The following is a 20,112-nucleotide window of genomic DNA, read 5'->3' as shown; positions in this document are numbered from 1 at the left end:
CAGCCGCCCTGAGCCCCAAGCTTCCGTCCAAAAAGGCATCGCCCTCTTCCTGCCGGGGCCGCTAACAGCACTAATACGGTCCGAGTGACGTCTGCAAAGCTCGGGAACGGCGACACATGGAAAGACGGGTGGGATCCTGGGGGCCCCCGGAAGAGCCGCGCAGTCTCGCGGCAGACGCCGCCAGCACCCACACACTCCCACCCAGGCCCGGGCCGCCAGCCAGGACCTTCTAGCCAGCACCTCTATGGTTTAAAAAAAATAAAATAAAAATAAATAAACCCAGGAAACCGGAAGTTGCCCGCTTGGCGGGGAAGGGATGGGCGGGGCCTCAGAGGGGCGGGGCCTCCGTTGCGGACCGAGGCGAGATGGCGGCCACAGAGGGGGTCGGGGAGGCTGCGCAAGGCGGAGAGCCAGGGCAGCCGGAGCAGCCCCCGCCCCAGCCGCCCCCACCGCCGCCCCCCCAGCAGTACGAGGAAGAGATGGCGGCCGAGGCCGGGGAAGCCGTGGCGTCCCCCATGGACGACGGGTTTCTGAGCCTGGACTCACCCTCCTACGTCCTATACAGGTAACGCCCCCGCGGCGGCCGCGGCGCGGGATTCTCCCTGAAGGCCGAGCTGCTCCAAGGCCCGCGGCGCGCGCTCCCGGCCCCGGTGCGCCCGGCCGAAGTTCCCGCGGTGTAGCGTGGGCCAGTGCGGGGCGCTGGGCCGGGGCAGCAGCCGTGAGGTCGTCTCTTCCCAGGGCGGCGCCGGCGCGAGACCGTGGGGACGCCGAACAGCGAGGTCTCGGCTTCCCGCCCGCTTTAAGCCGCGCGGAAACTGCTGCGTCCTGAACCGCACTCGTTCAGGTCTTCAGACGTCGCGTTTCGTAAATATAAGAAATTTCCCGCTCTCTTCCACGGCCCAGAACGCTGTGCCGGTAACAAGCAGTGAATACCCAAGGGTTAGGATGCAGTTCTGGTAGTCGGGCAGTAAACCAGGGCCAGATTTGCTTACCCTAAAAACGAGGTGTGAGGGCTTCCCGTGGCTTGCTCTGCTTGGAGCACTGAGGCATTTTCATCCAATCCGTATTTTAGCGCCTCGTATCAGCCAGGCTAAAGGCTGAAAAGAGATTTGTTACTGAACCTCTCTTAAGCCTCCCTGCATCGCTCCGTACATAATACAAGTGATGTGTACTGGAGACGCCCCTCGTCTTTGCTGACACCCAGTTCCATCAGTTCTTTGCTTTTAGACGGTAATGCTGATTCCCTAATTCCCTGTGAACCTGCAGAGATAATCGCCTTAGTTTTACATTTGTAGTTCTAGGTAAACCCATTCTGTGGCTTGTTTACCTTGATTTTATGAATGAATAGAAGTCACTAACTAGAGTTTTTTTGTTTTTTTGGAGATAATGTTTTACTCATTTAAATTGGTAGCCCCATAACTCTCAAGTCAGCTCTCTGGATTGTGAAATACGCAGGTTCTAACATGACTGTGTGTGATTTCCTGGTGACTAAATGACAGCCTTACCTTTCCAGGCCACTCCCCCAGGCTTTAGGTGTCACTCTCAGGTCACGGCTTCTCTTGTATTTCTCCTTGTATAATGGACACAGTTTCTAGCATGGATGTCACAGAATCTTTGCTGTCAATAGTTGATCATTATAGAGAAATAAAAAGTGAAAGGAAGGCCGAAGGCGTTGGCTTATGTCTGTAATCCCAGCACTTTGGGAGGCTGAGGTGGGCCGATCACGTGAGATCACGAGACTAGCCTGGCCAACATGGTGAAACCCCCTCTCTACTGAAAATATAAAAATTAGCCAGGCTTGGTGGCGAGCACCTGTAATCTCAGCTAATCGGGAGGCTGAGGCAGGAGAATCGCTTGAACCCGGGAGGCGGAGGTTGCAGAAAGCCTGGATTGTGCCATTTCACTCCAGCCTGGATGTCTAGAGCGAGACTCAATTCCCTCCCCCGCCCCCCCAAAAAAAAGGGAAAGGAAAAGAATATAAGTGAATGTGTTAAAGAGAAATTTGGTCACACTGGGTAGTTCACAAATTTCTGTAAAGCACTAATTGTTACTATACAGTTATTTTAGCATTGCTTATTAGTAGTCATTGAATGCTGCCTGTTTGCAGTGGATGTTTTAAGTGCTTAACATTTGTTACCTCATTTAATCCTCCAAAAAACCTTATAAGGTTGGTTGGTAGTAATATTGCCCTCTTTTTAAAAATGATGAAACTCAAGCCCAAAGAAGTTAAGTAACTTTCTGAAGGTCACACAGCTAGTAAGTGGTAGAGCCAATGTTATGACTTAGGCAATTGTCGGATTCCAGAGCCTGCTTTCTTATTGATTACATGTACCACCTCTTGAGTATGTTAATGGTGCTTGCTTATTAAAATGTCAATTCCTAGCACTTTGTTTCTCAAACTTTTAAAAAATGCTGACTGACTCGAATCTTAGTAGACCAATGAGTTAGACTGATTTATAAGTTAAAAATACTGTGGGCCAGGTGCAGTGGATCACCTGAGGTCAGGAGTTTGAGACCAGCTTGACCAACATGGTGAAACCCATCTTTACTAAAAATGCAAAAAATTAGCTGGGCATGGGGCGGGCGCCTGTAATCCCAGCTGCTTGGGAGGTGGAGGCAGGAGAATCGCTTGAACGTGGGAGGTGGAGATTGCAGTGACCGGAGATCCGGCTACTGCACTCCAGCTTGGGTGACAGTGCAAGACTCTGTTTCAAAAAAAAAATACTGTGTACTTGCTGCAAAAACATGTTTTCTACTTATAAAACTTTGAATTTGAAAACCTGATTAATGTTTCAGCATCTAGGGGTTATTTGTTTAATTTTACTTTAGTAGTTTAATATGTAAAGCATATTGGCAAAACTTGGTCATGGAGAATCCAACCATGATTGCATTACGAGCCCTGTAGGTTACTAATATTAATGTAAGTGTAATTGTTGTCATTTTTAAAACACTAGAGTTCTTTTTTTTTCTTCTGTATTTGAATATAACCACTGGTGGGGGAATGTCTGTTTTCAGGGACAGAGCAGAATGGGCTGACATAGATCCAGTGCCGCAGAACGATGGCCCCAATCCCGTGGTCCAGATCATTTATAGTGACAAATGTAAGTTTGTTTGAATTAGGAAAAGGTCTGTAAGTTAAACTTAGTAGCAGAATTGGAATTCACAACTATGTAGCAAGATAGATGACAGATTTTTGTCTAATAAAAATCTCAATGACTTAAGATGAGTTAATTTTGTGCTTTTTTTGGTGATTTATCTTTATGATTAAAAGTTTTATTTTGCCCAAAGACTGGACATATTCTAAGTAATGAACAAGTAATGAATGTTACAGTATAATAGATAATAGCTACTATGTAATTGTGCATTTCTTTTCCTTCCTGGAGACCCCACTGCCTGGGAGATTGTGCATGTATAATACAATATAAATGAGTTACTGTTTTTAGAATAAACTTTGGTTGCTGAAACATCAGCATTTAAAAATATATTTTGTCAATGAAGTGTTAGGCTCAGTTTAATATCAAAACTGAGTGGTATTAAAATGAGTGGATATTAGAATGAGTGGATTTTTTTCTTTGACAAAGTATCATTCTTTTATAATGAATGAAAATGTAAATTGAAGGTTATGCAAGTGTTAATTGTTCTACTAGGAAAGGGTAAATGAATAAAATAGAATGACATTTTTGTAATTTTATGTATATATATGTTCTTTCAGCTAAGGCTTTACTAAGATCATTCTTTTACAAAAGCATTTTTTTGCTGATAACCAAATGACAATAAAAAAATAAAATGACAATAAATGTTTTAAAAAGAATAATGAAACAGGTTTTCCTTATTAAGTATGTAAATACGCCACTAAATGATTAAGTGGAAGTAGCACAGAAATAGATTAATAAGGACTCTAGAAATAGGTCCTCACTCTATGAAAACTTAGCGTATGATAAAAAGGACGTTTTATGCCTTCATGAAAAGGATGGATTAATCAAATAATGGTTTGGAATAGTTGGCTGTGCAATTAAGTAAAAGCAGAATTGTATCCCTATCATTCTTAGGGTGAAGAAGGTGTTTTTCGGCAAAATGTAAACCTCAGAATCGATTAAGGAAAAGGTCAGAATATATAACTGCACTAAAATGCAAAACTCCCATACTTTGAAGGATATTATATGTGAAGAGACACTTCACAAAATATCTATAAAGTTATATTAACCTTACTAGTGATCAGAGAAATACAAACCATAACTTTTTCAGATTCATAAGTACTTATAACAGAGATGTTGGGGGAAACATATAATCATGTTTCCATTGAGGATAAATTAATAACCTTTTTTTGCAAGGTATAAAATTAACATTTTGGGCAGGATGTGGTGGCTGACGCCTGTAATCCCAGCACTTAGAGAGGCCAAGGTGGGCACATCACCTGAGGTGAGATCACCTGAGGTAGGAGTCCCAGACTAGCCTGGCCAACATGGTGAAACCCCATCTCTACTAAAAATACAAAATTAGCCAGGCGTGGTGGCAGGAACCTGTAATCCCAGCTACTGAGGAGTCTGAGGAAGGAGAATCACTTGAACCCGAGAGGTGGAGGTTGCAGTGAGCCGACATTGTGATCTAGTCTAAATGACAAGAGCAAAACTCCGTCTCAAAAAAAGAAAAATTAACATTTTGAATTCCTACATACACCATAGGTAAAACCATAAAATAAAAGATAAGTTTGACCTGCCAACCATTTATAGACAAATAGATCAATTTAAAACCACAGCAGAAGAAACCATGAACAAGTAGCAGTGTGAGAGAAGATACGTCATATAAAGCAGGATCCATATTAAAACTTGTAAGTCATTTCTGCAAAAGGATAAGGAGACAGAGAGTTTAATCAAAAAATGGACAAAGGGTATGAACTGGCAATTCATAGAAAAGAAAATGCCATTGGCCAATAAAATAGGAAGAATCTCTTATCGTTAGGAATGAAGGATAGACAGGCTGAAATGAGAATGCCATTTTTCACCCGTGGTTTAAGTGGCAGAAATGAAAACTCTCTTATGATATTAGGTATTAAGATATATGAAGAGCTCCATACATTTCATATGGCAGTTTTCGTATGTTTAGCCATTTTGGAAAGCAGTGTTGTTATATCTTTTAAAACAGGAAAATGCACCTATCTTATAGCCTAGCAATGCTGCTTCTGATGTGATATTCTGGATTCATTCTGGCACATGACGTGAGAAGATATGCGCAGGAGGTTACAAGGACAGACTTTGGAGCCAGACCATCTGGTTCAAATTCTAACTTAGGCTGGGCGTAGTGGCTTATGCCTGTAATCCAAGCACTTTGGAGGCCAAGGTGGGTGGATCACCTGAGGTCAGGAGTTCAAGACCAGCCTGACCAACATGGTGAAACCCCATCTTTAAAAAAAAAAAAAAAAAAAAAAATTCTAACTTCACATTTTACTGACTGTAATCTTGGACAAGTTATTTAACTCCTATGTACCTCTGTTTCCACATGTGTAAAATGAGGATAATGGTACTAACTATAGATGTAGTAAATTATTCACATAAAATCATAGAATAGTGTCTGGCTCATAGTAAGCATTATATACGTTAGCTACTATATTTGCAGCATTTTTGGAAAAAGTAAGATAATTGGAAACTACCTATATGTCTGTGTTTTGGAGAAATTGATAAAATGCATCATTGTCATACAGTTGAATACTATGTAATCATTAAGAGGATTTAGATCTATTATAACATGAACAGATCTCAGAAACAATGTTGAGTTAAAAAAGGCAAAGTAGGCCGGGCATGGTGGCTCACACCTGTAATCCTAGCACTTTGGGAGGCCGAGGTGGGTGGATCACCTGAGACCAGGCCATCATGGTGAAACCCCATCTTAAAAAAAAAAAAAAAAAAAGGCAAAGTGTTGGAAACTTCGAGCGCAACAGTATGTCGTTCATAATTTTTTTTTTTTTTTGAGATGGAGTCTCACTCTGTCGCTAGGCTGGAGTGCAGTGGCAAAATCTCGGCTAACTGCAACCACCGTCTCCTGGGTTCAAACAGTTCTCCTGCCTCAGCCCCCTGAGTAGTTGGGACTACAGGCCTGCACCACTACGCCCAGCTGATTTTTGTATTTTTAGTAGAGATGGGGTTTCACCACGTTGGCCAAGATGGTCTAGATCTTTTGACATTGTGATCTGCCTGCCTTGGCCTCCCAAAGTGCTGGGATTATGGGTGTGAGCCACTGTGCCTGGCCAATATAATTTTTAAATTAAGGAATATGTTAGGCCAGGCGCAGTGGCTCATGCCTGTAATCCCAGCACTTTGGGAGGCTGAGGCGGGTGGATTGCCTGAGATTAGGAGTCTGACACTAGCCTGACCAACATAATGAAACTCTGTCTCTACTAAAAATACAAAAAATTAGCTGGGTGTGATAGCAGTGCCTGTAATTCCAGCTACTCGGGAGGCTGAGGCAGGAGAATCACTCGAAACCAGGAGGCAGAGGTTGTGGTGAGCCGAGATCGTGCCATCATACTCCAACCTGGGTAACAAGCGTGAGACTCCGTCTCAAAAAAAAAAGAATATTTTAATGATGTTTCATTTTACCTTTTACATTGACTTGGATTTTGGTTGCTTACATAGGAACCTAAGGCTTCAGAGCTATGCCAGCCTGATAGCCTCCAAGTTTATTTTATCAGTGTGCATAAGTATATGTGTATACTTTATGTGTATGTGTGTGTAAAATAATGTTATATGTATACATTATATATATAGTTAACGTTTTATTTTGTTACAAATTTGAAATTATTTGGAAGCTTGTTTTTTTTGTTTTTTTGTTTTATTTTTTGAGACAGAGTTTCGCTCTTGTTGCCCAGGCTGGAGTGCAATGGCATGATCTTGACTCACTGCAACCTCTGACTCCTGGGTTCAAGTGATTTTCCTGTCTCAACCTCCTGAGTAGCTGGAATTACAGGCATGCGTCATCATGTCTGGCTAACTTTGTTTTTTCAGCAGAGACAGGGTTACACCATGTTGGCCAGGCTGGCCTTGAACTCCTAACCTGAAGTGATCCACCTGCCTCGGCCTCCCAAAGTGCTGGGATTACAGGCGTGAGCCATGGTGCCTGGCCAAAGAAGCTTAGTATTAATGACTGCATAGTATTTCATAGTTGTTTGACATTTATGTTGTTTCTAAATTTTGCTCTGGAATGAATTCAACTTTTTTTTTGAGACAGAGTCTCACTGTCACCCAGGCTGGAGTGCAGTGGTGCAATCTCAGCTCACCGCAACCTCTGCCTCCTGGGTTTGAGCGATTCTCCTGCCTTAGCCTCCCCAATAGCTGGAATTACAGGCCCATGCCACCACACCCAGCTAATTTTTGTATTTTTAGTAGAGATGGGGTTACACCATGCTGGTCAGGCTTATCTCGAACTTCTGACCTGGTTATCTGCCTGCCTCAGCCTCCCAAAGTTCTGGGATTACAGACGTGAGCCACCGCACCCGACCTAGTTTACACTATCTTTAATAATGTATGAGTGAAAAAAGCAAAGCTCAGAGTGGGATGGGATCTCGTTTGCATAAAAATGAAGGATGGAATTAGGCTATATACTTGTAGATGCATAGAATATATTTCAAAGGATACAGTAGAATCAGTTAATAATGGTTGCTTTTCTGTGGGGGGGGGGTTGGGAATTTAGTGGAATGGAAATTTAGTGTGAACCTTTTTGTACTGTTTTGAGTTTTCTGCCTTTGGACATATTTTTCACTTAAAAATCTGATCATCAAAATAAAATTTCAGAAAAACAGCTATATGAATGTATTTGAATGTATGCACCCCTAATTTTCCTTTTACACATAAGGCCTATGGGAGATTTGGAATCTGGCATGAATTCTTATGCATGCACGTAAGCAGTAGGCATATGGTTAGACATAAGTAGCCCATGCTTTTTGTGGCTGTGACACTAGGGCATTATCAGGGTGGCAACCATAGCCATTTGACTGCTTTTTGATATAAATGATACAAAGGCCAATAAAATATCCTTCTGCGTAGATATAGCAACATTATACATTATAGTGCTAGTTGTAAGTAAGATGGTCCTAATGTGGTTGTGTGCTCTATCTCTAGTTAGAGATGTTTATGATTACTTCCGAGCTGTCCTACAGCGTGACGAAAGAAGTGAAAGAGCTTTTAAGCTAACCCGGGACGCTATTGAATTAAATGCAGCCAATTATACAGTGTGGTAAGTAATATATATCGTCAGTACTCCCTGCATAAATGTTTTACTTTAAGTGGCTTTTCTTTTTTAAGCTCTACATTAATTTTTTGGTTGGGGGGAAGGAGTTTTGCTCTTGTTGCCCAGGTTGGAATGCAGTTGGTACGATCTTGGCTCACTGCAGCCTCTGCCTCCTGGGTTGAAGTGATTTTCCTGCATCAGCCTCCCGAGCAGCTGGGATTACAGGCAGCCACCACCATGCCTGGCTACTTTTTTTGTATTTTTAGTAGAGATGGGGTTTCACTATGTTGGCCAAGCTGGTCTTGAACTCTTGACCTCAGGTGATCCATCCTCCTTAGCCTCCCAAAGTGTTTGGATTACAGATGTGAGCCACCAAGCCTGGCCTTTAATTTTTATCAAAATAGCGATTTGAGTATGGGTTTAAGAAGCTGCATGAAAATAAGTAGCAATCTCCAGCCCATTCCCTCCTACCATCAGTTCCACTCTGCAGAGGCAATAACTCTTAGGGATTTTTTTCTTGAATTAATCTCCATGTTCTAGATAATTTGCTTAATTGTTATTTTTTTTTTCATTTTAAACATTATTCCTTCTATGAAAGATCGTTCATTCTCCACTACCCTCTCTGTATCACAGATGAGCACTCAGTTTATGTTCATGCTGACCCACATTTTAAAGTGTAATTACATTCCTTCTAACAGAGTGTCATTTTTGTTTTGTTTTCTTTGTACTGACAGGTAATTTGTCTTCCAGATGCTCTGATATATGTGAAGTGTCATTTTTCTATTGAACACAGGTCATCCTTCAGTTCCATTTTTCTTTTCACTAGTTGGATACTGCATACCTGATCTTCAGCTCGTTCATGTGTTAGATCTGCTGTGTCCTAGATGCCATACCCTTCTCTTTCTTGATTTACTTTCTCATTTTATAGTGCACATCATGGAGTAGAAGGATGGAAAGTAATTTTTGAGATTTATACAATTAAAAATCAGTAGTCTCTCTTCAACTATAGTAATAGGATTCTAGATTGGAAATTATTTTCCCTGGGAAATTTAAAACTCTTTCTGTTTCTCTTAGCTTCTTTTCAGGTTGAGATTTCCATTCCTTTGTTTAAAACTTCTTTTTAAGTTCTGGGGATTTTTTTGTGTTCTTCTGATAATTTCTTCTCTCTTTCCTTTGTTTACTTTTTCTGGAATTCCTTTTAGTTGTATGTAGTATCTCCTGGATTACCTTTTCTTATATCCATTTCTTTGTCTTTTTATTTTCTTTTGAGATATTTCCTCAATTTTATTTTCTAACTCTTGTATGGATTTTTAAAGATTTCTACATTTAATTTGGGGGAGAAGTTTTTTGTTCTCTATTCTTTTTTAAAGTAGCATCGTGTGTGTGTGTGTGTGTGTGTGTGTGTGTGTGTGTGTGTGTGTGTGTGGTGTGTTTTAGAAGTACAGTTACCTTGGAGTTTATTTAAACTAAGAGAAAAAAGTCGTAATGCTTTCATGAAATATGTACTTGGTTCCTTAAATAACAATTATGTGACAGATAGGGGAAGGAATTAAGGAATGTTGCCCTTGTGATCCATACAAACCACGAACATTTTAGGTTGTACACAATTAAAGAAATATCTGGGTCGAACGTGATGGTTTATGCCTGTAATCCCAGCTCTTTGGGAGGCCGAGGGGAGCGGATCACAAGGTCAGGAGTTTGAAACCAGCCTGGGCAACACAGTGAAACCCCATCTTGGGATGCCTATAATTCCAGCTACTTGGGAGGCTGAGGTGGGAGAATCACTTGAACCCAGGAGGCAGAGGTTGCAGTGAGCTGAGATTGCGCCACTGTACTCGAGCCTGGGCAACAGAGCGAGACTCCGTCACCAAAAAAAAATTAGGTAATACTGGAAATACTTTTTAAAACACTGTAATAGCCAATACATAGAGGCAAGCCATAGGTGGGCACAGGAATGCAGTTTAGAAAAGAAAGAAAAAATCATATAGGAACTACTCAATTTCTTTAAAATCACTGAGCAAGAAAAGCAACAGTGAACTTTCTTTTTTTTTTTTTTCGTGTTTTAAAAAAGTGACATTTTTTTATTACTATCCGTAGGTAGGGCCTGCATGAGGTGGTTGGTGTGCTGGGCTCGGGATAATGTGTGGACTGTGGAGATGATGACAGAAAGGCAGGAAGGAAATGGGGTGGATTTGAAGGCCAGGCCCAAGGGGTCCTCAGGTCCGCTTCTTGGAAGGGACAGCCTTGAGGAAGGAGTCATGGCAGGCCATAGCTAGGCCACCAATCAGATTAAGAAATTCTGAGAAATCTAGCTGCCCATTATTGTTGGTGTCCAGTTTCTTCATCATACGGTCAAGGACACTGGGGTCCTTCTTGTTCTTTGTGAAGGCAGCCAGTTCTCTATTCATGATGCTTAGGAACTCCGTCTCAGAGAGAATGTAGTTAACAAGCATCCTTTCCAGCGTACTTCTGGAAAACAGTAGTTAGGGACTTGATGCACCACTCACCCTCTGTAGGGCTGGAGATTTTTGCCATGTTGAAGCTGAACGAGGCGTGTGGGAGGCTGTGGCTGGGAGCAGCGCTGAGAGCTCTGGGCACGGCATGCAGGTCTGGAGCCTCTCCCCGACGCACCAAAACATTGAACTTTCATATTGATTTTACACAATTCCTATATAGTACCTTGAGCAAAAGTTAAGACTCTTCTCTATTTTTGGTAAATGACTGCATGATAAACTTAGATGACTTTTTCCTCTGGATTTTACCTGGAAGTGGCTTCTTAAAATTTTTATTTAAAAGAGGGCAGGCTTGCCACTTTTATACTGATGTCACCAATGTTAATATTTCTTGGGATCTCAGGAAGATTCGTATTCTTTACAGCTGATACAGCGCTTCCGCTAAGCCGGCCTCAGATTTTTCTAGCTTATTTTCTGTATCAATTTGTGTAACAATCTCATTCATGTTAGTCTCTAATAGCATTCCCCCCATCACCATTTCTGCAAGAATATTGTGCACCTTGTCTACATGGAAGATCAAATCCAGTTCACAGACATTTTTAAAACATTTGTCTAATGTTTCCACAAATACGTGAATTAGATCTAAAATGTCAAGTTCACTTTCTGAAGAATCAACACAGAAGACAAAATATTAGCATTGCATAATGTCTATAAATCAGTTTGTTGTTGGATCCTCCAATTAATAATCTTCCTTCTAGGAAATTACAAACATTTTCATCTCTCTTAGATACCAAATAGAAAGTCCCCCTGATGATTTGCTGTTGTGTATCTTCACTGTTGGGCTGGTAGAACTTGGAGAGCCTCGGCTGCCCGTGGTTGTTGAAGATTAGGATTGCCTTGATCATGGCTGGGCACTGGGGGCGAGGGCGGGGGCAGGTGGAGTCTCGCCAGAGATCCTTCCCCACCCATCCCCTCCTTTTTTTTTTTTTTTTTTTTTTTTTTTTAATTTCATGGGTATGAGATCTTTTCATCTCTTTTGGCCTCTTTCATGGTTGGTAATTCTTGACTTTCTCTTTATGCTTATAAGAGAGACAGGAAAAATCCTGACTGAAAGCCGTGTCTGTGGCAGGATTTATCAGCCAGAGGGCTTCTCTGTGAAGTGAAGTCCTTACTGAGTGGGGATGTGGCTGTGTCGTAGTGAAATCTCACTTGTCAGTATTTAAATCTTTTCTCTTGGACAGTGTCTCTCAAAGAGGATTAAGTAGTTTATTGCTTAAGGAGTGTACGTTTGGCTGCCACAGTTCTGTGGGGTCAGGCAGGGGAAAGTGGTAGGAGAGTCTTACTGTTTAGGATATCAACTTTTTGCAGATCTTACCTTGTCATTTGAAATACAAACTTTTTTTTTTCTAACTTAGTATATCAACATTTTAAATGTCCTTGTTTCCACCCTTTAACTTACCCTGCCTTCTAGTGTGCCTGGTAACACATTCTGCTTCATATTTTTCCAGAGGATAAAGCCACTTGTCTCCTGCCCAAGACAGAGGATGTGACTTCTGCTCAGGGGAGTGGGAAGGGTCTTGACTGCCAAGGACTCTTTTTCTATAGTCTTTCTACTGCTTTTAGTCCCACCTTTGACCCCCAGTTTTGGAAATATGTCATACCTCTGATTTCTGGAATTTTCTTACAGTCTTATTCTGTGTTTTAGTCAGTTAAATCTTGTCTGTTTGCTTAAACTTCCCATAATGTTGTTGACCTCTTCCAGTTGCCGTGGTGTCTTTGTCCCAGATTCTCTTTGTTCTTGTGGGTTTATTCCTTTGTTGTCATTTTAGTGGGGTTTTATTAGGGAGTAAGAATAAACTCGTTTACTTAATCCAGCCTGTTTAACCGGAATTCTCAGTGTGTTTCATCATTCTTGGAACTTAGAATACACTTAAAGATTGCCTGCAAGTTTATTGATGTGGAAAAAAGCAGTATACCTGGAATCATTACCCATAAAAGCAGCCAAGGGCTTATATTTACAGACTCCGTGAAGTCTACTTCAAAAAAATAATAATGGAGAGAAATGCTATTGTCTCTCCTACTTTGCAGTTCGTTTTCTTTTATTCTTACTATTTTTGAGACAGAGTGTCACGCTGTTGCCCAGGCTGGAGTACAGTGGTGTAATCTCGGCTCACTGCAACCTCCGCCTCCTAGGTGCAAGCAATTCTTGTGCTGCTGAGTAGCTGGGATTGCAGGTGTCTGCCAGCACATCCAGCTAATTTTTGTATTTTTAGTAGAGATGGGGTTTCACTATATTGGCCAGGCTGGTCTCGAACTCCTGACCTCAAGTGATCTGCCTGCCTTGGCCTCCCAAAGTGAGCAGTTCATTTTAAAAGCTAATAAAATTAGGTCCTGGAATGCCCTTTACTTAGTAATTGGAAATTTTGAAGTAAAAATACGCCAGAACTAACTTTTTAGGAAAAATTTTTTTGTTGTTGGTTCTCCACCTATGGGGAAATTAAAGAGAAACTTGTTTCATTTATAAGTAACATTTTTGTGGTGGTTCTACAAGTAAATATTTTGTTAATGTTTATAATAGAATTATTATATGAATAATGTATCTACAGAAACAAGCTGTACTGTATAGGGAAACAGATGTCTTTGATTCTCATATTATAGAACACCAGTGACCAGAGTAGTACCTGAAAATAATTTTAGTTGGTTTTCTATCATTACTTAAGATTTAGAAATTTACTTTTCTTCTATCTCATACTTGTTACCTTTCACTGTTTTTACTAAATGTGCTGATTTCTTTTAGTCAACCAGGTAGTTGTATGAATTTGGACACCCACAAGCCGTTTTATACAGAGTACCTCTGAATAATTTTTTTTTTTTTTTGAGATGGAGTTCCCCTCAGTTGCCCATGCTGGAATGCATGGCACAATCTTGGCCAACTGCAGCCTCCACCTCCTGGGTTCAAGTGATTCTCCTGCCTCGGTCTTCCTGAGTAGCCAAATTACAGGCGCATGCCACCACGCCCAGCTGATTTTTCTTTTTGTATTGTTAGTACAGGCGAGGTTTCACCATGTTAGCCAGGCTGGTCTTGAACTTGACCTTAGGCGATCTGCTCACCTTGGCCTCCCAAAGTGCTGGGATTACAGGCGTGAGCCACCATGCCCAGCCTGTAATTGTTTTTTTTCTTTTTTGAGACTCCATCTCAAAGTGCAGTGACGCTCTGAGTACAGTGACGCAATCTTGGCTTACTACAACCTCCATCTCCCAGGTTCAAGCAATTCTTCTGCCTCAGCCTCCCAAGTAGCTGGGACTACAGGCATGTGCCACCATGCCCGGCTAATATTTTTAGTAGAGACAGGATTTCACCATATTGGCCAGGCTGGTCTCGAACTCCTGACCTTGTGATCTGCCCGCCTTGACCTCCCAAAGTGCTGGGATTATAGCCGTGAGCCACCACGCCCAGCCATGTAATTGTTAAATTATACAGAATACCTGCGAAAAATTTGTCTAACTGTATTGCTAACTTGTAGCTGTGTTTGATGTTGTTACTAGGCAACTTCTCTGGAATAATACGACTTTGGCTTTTTTATATTTGCCCTAGGCATTTCCGGAGAGTTCTCTTAAAGTCACTTCAGAAGGATCTACATGAGGAAATGAACTACATCACTGCAATAATTGAGGAGCAGCCCAAAAACTATCAAGTTTGGTAAGATGAAAATAGGAAGAAAGGATGTCACGATGCTAATATTAATAGTACTTGCTAATGGATGATGAGATCATTGGGAAATTTTTGTTTTCTTTGTGATTTGAGTCCTTTACATTGGAGCTACTGTTAAGTGCCTCATAGGATTGTTAGGATGATTAAAGAAAATAACTTGTTTAGCGCTCAAAATGGTGCCTGACCTGTAGTTAACACTTGAATGTTAGCTGCCATTATTATTATTTTTTTTTTTTTTGAGACGGAGTGTCACTCATGTTACCCAGGCTGGAGTGCAATGGCGCGATCTCGGCTCACCACAACCTCTGCCTCCTGGGTTCAGGCAATTCTCCTGCCTCAGCCTCCTGAGTAGCTGGGATTACAGGCACACACCACCATGCCCAGCTAATTTTTTGTATTTTTAGTAGAGACGGGGTTCCACCATGTTGACCAGGATGGTCTCGATCTCTTGACCTTGTGATCCACCCACCTCGGCTCCCAAAGTGCTGGGATTACAGGCTTGAGCCACCGTGCCCGGCCAGCTGCCATTATTATTTCAAGTTTCAATGCTGTATGCTGTACTGCTGGAGTCAGAAAAAAATTAGAGTATGTTTGAAAAATTTGAAAAATGTTTTTGTTTTGAGACGGAGTTTCACTCATGTTACCCAGGCTGGAGTGCAATGGCGCGATCTCAGCTCACCGCAACCTCCGCCTCCTGGGTTCAGGTAATTCTCCTGCCTCAGCCTCCTGAGTAGCTGGGATTACAGGCACGCACCACCATGCCCAGCTAATTTTTTGTGTTTTTAGTAGAGACGGGGTTTCACCATGTTGACCAGGATGGTCTCGATCTCTTGACCTTGTGATCCACCCACCTCGGCCTCCCAAAGTGCTGGGATTACAGGCTTGAGCCACCGCGCCCAGCTGAAAAATGTTTTCTGTTTAGTGTAAGAAATTAAGCCCCTAGGCTAGCACGGATAAGAGTATGGGGATTGTTACGGGTGAAGGTAGCGGAACACAGTAGGGAAAAAGAGGCGTTACAGAGTAGGCAGAGAACAAATGAGAAAGAGTTTGAACAGTTGCCAGTGTGCATAGCAGCTGGAATTGCTGCAGTGGTGGTGTGGTGTGTGATGTGGTGTTGTGTGGTGTGATGTCGTGGTGCGCTGTGGTATGTCGTGGTGATGGTGTGAGATGGTGGTGGTATGTTTGGTGGTGGTGATGTATGGTGTGATGTGAGGTGCTATGGTGTGTGGTGGTGTGATGGTGTGTAGTGGCATGGTGTGGTATGCTAGTGGTGTGTGATGGTGTGTGATAATGTGGTTTGGTGTTTGGTGCTATGGTGGTGTGATGTCTGGGGGTGTGCTGTGGTGGTGTGGGGTGGTGTGGGGTGTGTGGTGGTGTGATGGTATGTAGTGGTGGTATGGTGTGGTATGGTGGTGTGTGATGGTGTGTAGTGGTGGTATGGTGTGGTAGTGGTGTGTGATGGTGTGAGGTGTGGTAGTGTGTTGTGTGGTAGTATGCAGTGGTGTGCAGTGGTGTGGTGTGGTGGTGGTGGCAGCGGTGGTGAAGAGGTGAAAAAGGTGAAGTAGAAGAGGCTGTCTGCCCTCGCACCAAGGCTGTCTCCACTTTGGTGCCTCTGCCTGCCTACTTATAGTACAGAAGTTACCAGTCTTATTCTTTCCCAACATAATGACCTATACACATCGTATCATCTTTATTCCTGAGATTTAAGGAAGACTTGAAAGGACGGACCCTTGAGTCAAAGTATTCTGGGCAGAAGCATGAAGGACTGTGACGCACCTGGAGAACTATGTGGTTCTGTGTGGTGCAGGTGGCCTCAGGAATAGGGACAAGGAGTTTGCACTGATCTTAGTGGCAGTGGAGGGCTGGTGACAAGTTTTAGTTAAGGAAGTAACATGATTAGACTTGCGTCATAGAAGGTTAACCCTGATGGCAGGTGGAGGCTGGACTGGAATAGGTCCACATTTCTGGAGGCCTGGAGTCTGGGAGGCCATTGTCGTGGTGCAGGTTAGAAGAGAGGCTCAAAATGTGGCGGGGCTGTGGGAGAGAACGGTAAATCTGAGATTTTGTATATAAAAGCAACAGGTTTTGAAGTTTAATTTATTGAGGGAGTGACAGAGAATGACTATATATTTGGCTTGACAACTGGGTCAGTAATAATGCTGGCTACTCACTACACACTGGGGTCAGTTGGGGGGAAATAGGGGAGGGATGGTGGGGGGTGGGAAGCTGGGGAGAGATAGCAAGGGGAGAAATGCCAGATGTAGGTGATGGGGAGGAAGGCAGCAAATCACACTGCCACGTGTGTTCCTATGCAACAATTTTGCATGTTCTTCACATGTACCCCAAAACCTAAAATGCAATAAAATAAATAAATGGGAAAAAAAAAAAAATAATGCTGGCTACTTTGGCAGCTTGGGAGGCAAAGCAGCAGTTTTTTTTCTTTCTTTATTTTGAGGCAGAGTCTGGCTCTGTTGCCCAGGGTGGAGTGGAATGGTGTGATCCTGGCTCACTACAACCTCCGCCTCCTGGGTTCCAGCGATTCTCCTGCTTAGTAGCTGGGATTACAGGCACACAGCACCATGCCTGGCTAATTTTTGTATTTTTTTTTTTTTTTTCCAAGAAGGAAGTAGTTAAGATATGATCCAAGAAGTTAAAGGCAGGAAAAGAAAGGAATTTCCAGGGTTCAAATTTTCACACTCTTTATAATGTTTCTATTTTGATACAGCTGTATTTTATATCTGCTTCTAATTTATAAGACCTGGAGTAGAAGTCCTAGGAAATACGTTCTCAAGTAGAGATGGATGAAAAACATATTTCTCTTGAATCTTACGATCATGGTTACACTTGCCCTATCTCCACATCACTGTAAAGACACTGGACCTGGCCTCCTGCCTCAGCCCAAGCCTCTCCAAAAGATTCCAGGACTATACTACAAGTCAAGTTTTTCTTCCTTCCGCATCACCAGATCTGCTTTCCCTGAAGCTGAGATTAGAGGACAACGACTTTTGAGCCCTTTTTTTTTTTTTTTTTGGAAGAAAGAGAGAAAGAAAGAAAAAGAAAATTAAAAAAAAAAAAAAGTAAAAAAAAAAAAAAAAAGAATAAAGGAAAGGAAGAAAGAGGAAGAGGGAGAGAGAACAGGGTGTTGCTTTATTGCCCGGGCTAAAATGCAGTCCAAAAATGGGTATGCCTATAATTATGTTTAATAATAGAGACATAAAAAAAAAAAAGAGGGAAGAAAATAATTAAGCAGCCAACCAATATTTCATTTAAACCTGTAAATACGTGTGATGTAGTACTGATAAGAGTGTATATTTTGTGTATTTAAAGTGGAGAGTTCTGTGAATGTTAATTAAGTCTACTTGTTCCGGATCTGAGTTCAAGTCCTGAATATCGATGTTAACTTTCTGTCTCATTGATCTGTAAGTCTCCCACTATTATTGTGTGGGAGTCCAGGTCTCTTTATAAGTCTTATATATCTGGGTATTTCTGTACTGGGTGCATATATATTTAGGATCCTTAGCTCTTCTTGTTACATTGATCCTTTTATCTTTATGTAATATCCTTCTTTGCTTCTTTTGATCTTTGTTGCTTTGAAGTGTATTTTATCAGCAAAATTTGCAACTCCTGCTTTCTATTTATTTATTTTTGCTCTCCATTTGGTTGGTAAATTTTCCTCCATCCCTTTGTTTTAAGTCATTGTGTATCCTTGCATGTAAGATGGATCTAGATGTAGCATACCAATGGGTCTTGGCTTTTTTTGCCTGTCTGTGTCTTTGGATTGGGGGATTTAGTCGATTTAAATTTAGAATTAATAACAATATATATGAGTTTGATGCTGTCATTTAATGTTGGCTGGCTGTTTTGCCCATTAATTGATGCAATTTCTTAATTATGTTGATGTTCTTTATTTTTTGGCATTTTTTAGAAAGACTGATACTGGTTGTTCCTTTCTATTTGTAGTGGTTCTTTCAGAAGCTTTTGTAAAGCAGGCCCGGTGGTAATGAAATCTCTGAGTGCCTGCTTGTTCACAAAAGATTTTATTTTTCCTTCGCTTATGAAGCTTAGTTTGGCTGGATGTAAAATTCTGGGTTGAAAGTTCTTTTCTTTAAGGATGTTGAATATTGGCTCCCACTCTCTTCTGTCTTGTAGGGTTTCTGCTGAGAGATCTGCTGTGAGTCTGATGGGCTTCCTTTTATGGGTAACCTGACCTTTCTCTCTGGCTGCCCTCAGTATTTTCTCTTTCATTTCAACCCTGGTGAATCTGGCGATTATGTGCCTTGAGGTTGGTCTTCTTGAGGAAAATCTTTGTGGAGTTCTGTGTATTACCTGGAGTTGAAATATTGTCCTGCCCTGCTAGGTTGGGAAAGTTTTCCTGAATAATATCCTGAAGCATATTTTCCAGCTTGGATTGATTCTCTTGGTCACATTCAGGTACACCTATCAAACGTAGATTAGGTCTTTTCACATAGTCCCATATTTCTTGGAGACTTTGCTCGTTCTTTTTTATCCTTTTTTCTCTAATTTTGTCTTTTTGTTTTATTTCATGAAGTTTGTCTTCGACCTCTAATATCTTTTCTTCTGCTTGATCAATTCGGCTGTTAAAACTTGTGCATAGTTCGCGAAGTTCTCGTGTTGTATTTTTCAGCTCCATTAATTCACTTATATTCCTCTCTAAATTGTGTGTTATTTTTAACATTTCGTGAAGCCTTTTTTCAAAGTTCTTAGTTTCTTTGCATTGGGTTAGAACAAGTTCTTTTAATTCCCAGAAGTTTCTTATCATCCACTTTTTAAAGTCTGCTTCTGCTAATGGAACACAGTCTTTCTCCATCAGGCCTTGTTCTGTTGCTGATGAGGAACTGTGATCACCCTGTAGAGGGAGAGGTGTTCTGAGTTTGGGTATTCTCAGCCTTTTTAGGCTGTTTTCTTCCCTTCGTTATAGATTTATCCATCTGTGGTCTTTATAATTACCGTCTTTATAGTTGGGTTTCTGAATGGACGTCCAACTTGTTGATTCCCGGCGCTAGAATCTGAGCAACCCACTGCGCCGGCCAAAACAGCGGCTTTAAGATTGATGGTGCTTTTCTGACTCTGCACCAAGAACCGCCGCTCCAAGGCAGCAGCAAAACCGCCTCACCGGCCTCAAGAGTCGCGCTGGCGACACGCGGGGTTTCTCCGCTGGGAATCTCCCGGTGGGTGAGCAACAAAAATTGATCTGAAAGTGTGGCGTCCTCTCGTTCTCTGCTCTTTCAGTGCACTGGAGCTACATTCCCGAGCTGCTAGCGATCAGCCATCTTGGATCTCTCTCTCAATTTTTGTATTTTTAGTAGGGACGAGGTTTCACCATATTGGCCAGCTGGTCTCAAACTCCTGACCTCAAGTGATCCACCTGGCTCAGTCTCCCAAAGTGCTGAGATTACAGGCATGAGCCACTGTGCCCAAACAAAGCAGCACGTTTTTGGGAGAGAAAGATGGGGTCAGTAATGGACAAGTGGAGTTTGATCTGCATGCGGAAAAACTGTGTACGGCTGTGCAGTAATTGGTTGAAAATGCTCTATTCTTTTTTTTTTGTGAGTGAGTCTCACTCTGTCGCCCAGACTGGAGTGCAATGGCACAATCTTGGCTCACTAAAACCTCTGCCTCCCGGATTCAAGCAATTCTGTTACCTCGGTCTCCTGAGTAGCTGTGACTATAGGCGTGTGCCACTATGCCTAGCTAAGTTTTTTTTCT

The 20,112-nt window shown here is 42.0% G+C and overlaps 1 protein-coding gene and 2 pseudogenes across 3 annotated transcripts in view; 1 reads left to right on the top strand and 2 right to left on the bottom strand.

The window, feature by feature from the left end:
- The first annotated feature begins 331 nt into the window (after positions 1-331).
- Positions 332-20,112, top strand: part of FNTA (farnesyltransferase, CAAX box, alpha) — a 52,342-nt gene continuing 32,561 nt past the window's right edge. Inside the window, exons 1-4 of one of the 2 annotated variants that reach the window (XM_032288040.1) lie at positions 332-565; positions 3,016-3,101; positions 8,112-8,226; positions 14,269-14,373. In XM_032288040.1, coding sequence (XP_032143931.1) covers positions 366-565; positions 3,016-3,101; positions 8,112-8,226; positions 14,269-14,373 — 506 coding nt within the window. In that variant the 5' untranslated portion in view covers positions 332-365. The remainder of the gene's footprint in view (positions 566-3,015; positions 3,102-8,111; positions 8,227-14,268; positions 14,374-20,112) is intronic. The other variant, XM_032288041.1, reaches the window with a different exon arrangement.
- Positions 10,278-10,831, bottom strand: LOC116558250 (annotated as a pseudogene). The gene has a single exon (XR_004271918.1). The product of XR_004271918.1 is annotated as a protein S100-A11 pseudogene (transcript).
- LOC116558249 lies at positions 11,075-11,580 on the bottom strand (annotated as a pseudogene).

The sequence above is a fragment of the Sapajus apella genome, unplaced genomic scaffold (assembly GCF_009761245.1).
Source record: "Sapajus apella isolate SASKATOON/1434 unplaced genomic scaffold, GSC_monkey_1.0 scaffold21, whole genome shotgun sequence".
Taxonomy (NCBI): Eukaryota; Metazoa; Chordata; class Mammalia; order Primates; family Cebidae; genus Sapajus; species Sapajus apella.
The sequence above is the reverse complement of the archived record's forward strand: the minus strand, read 5'-3'. Positions and strand labels throughout refer to the sequence as shown.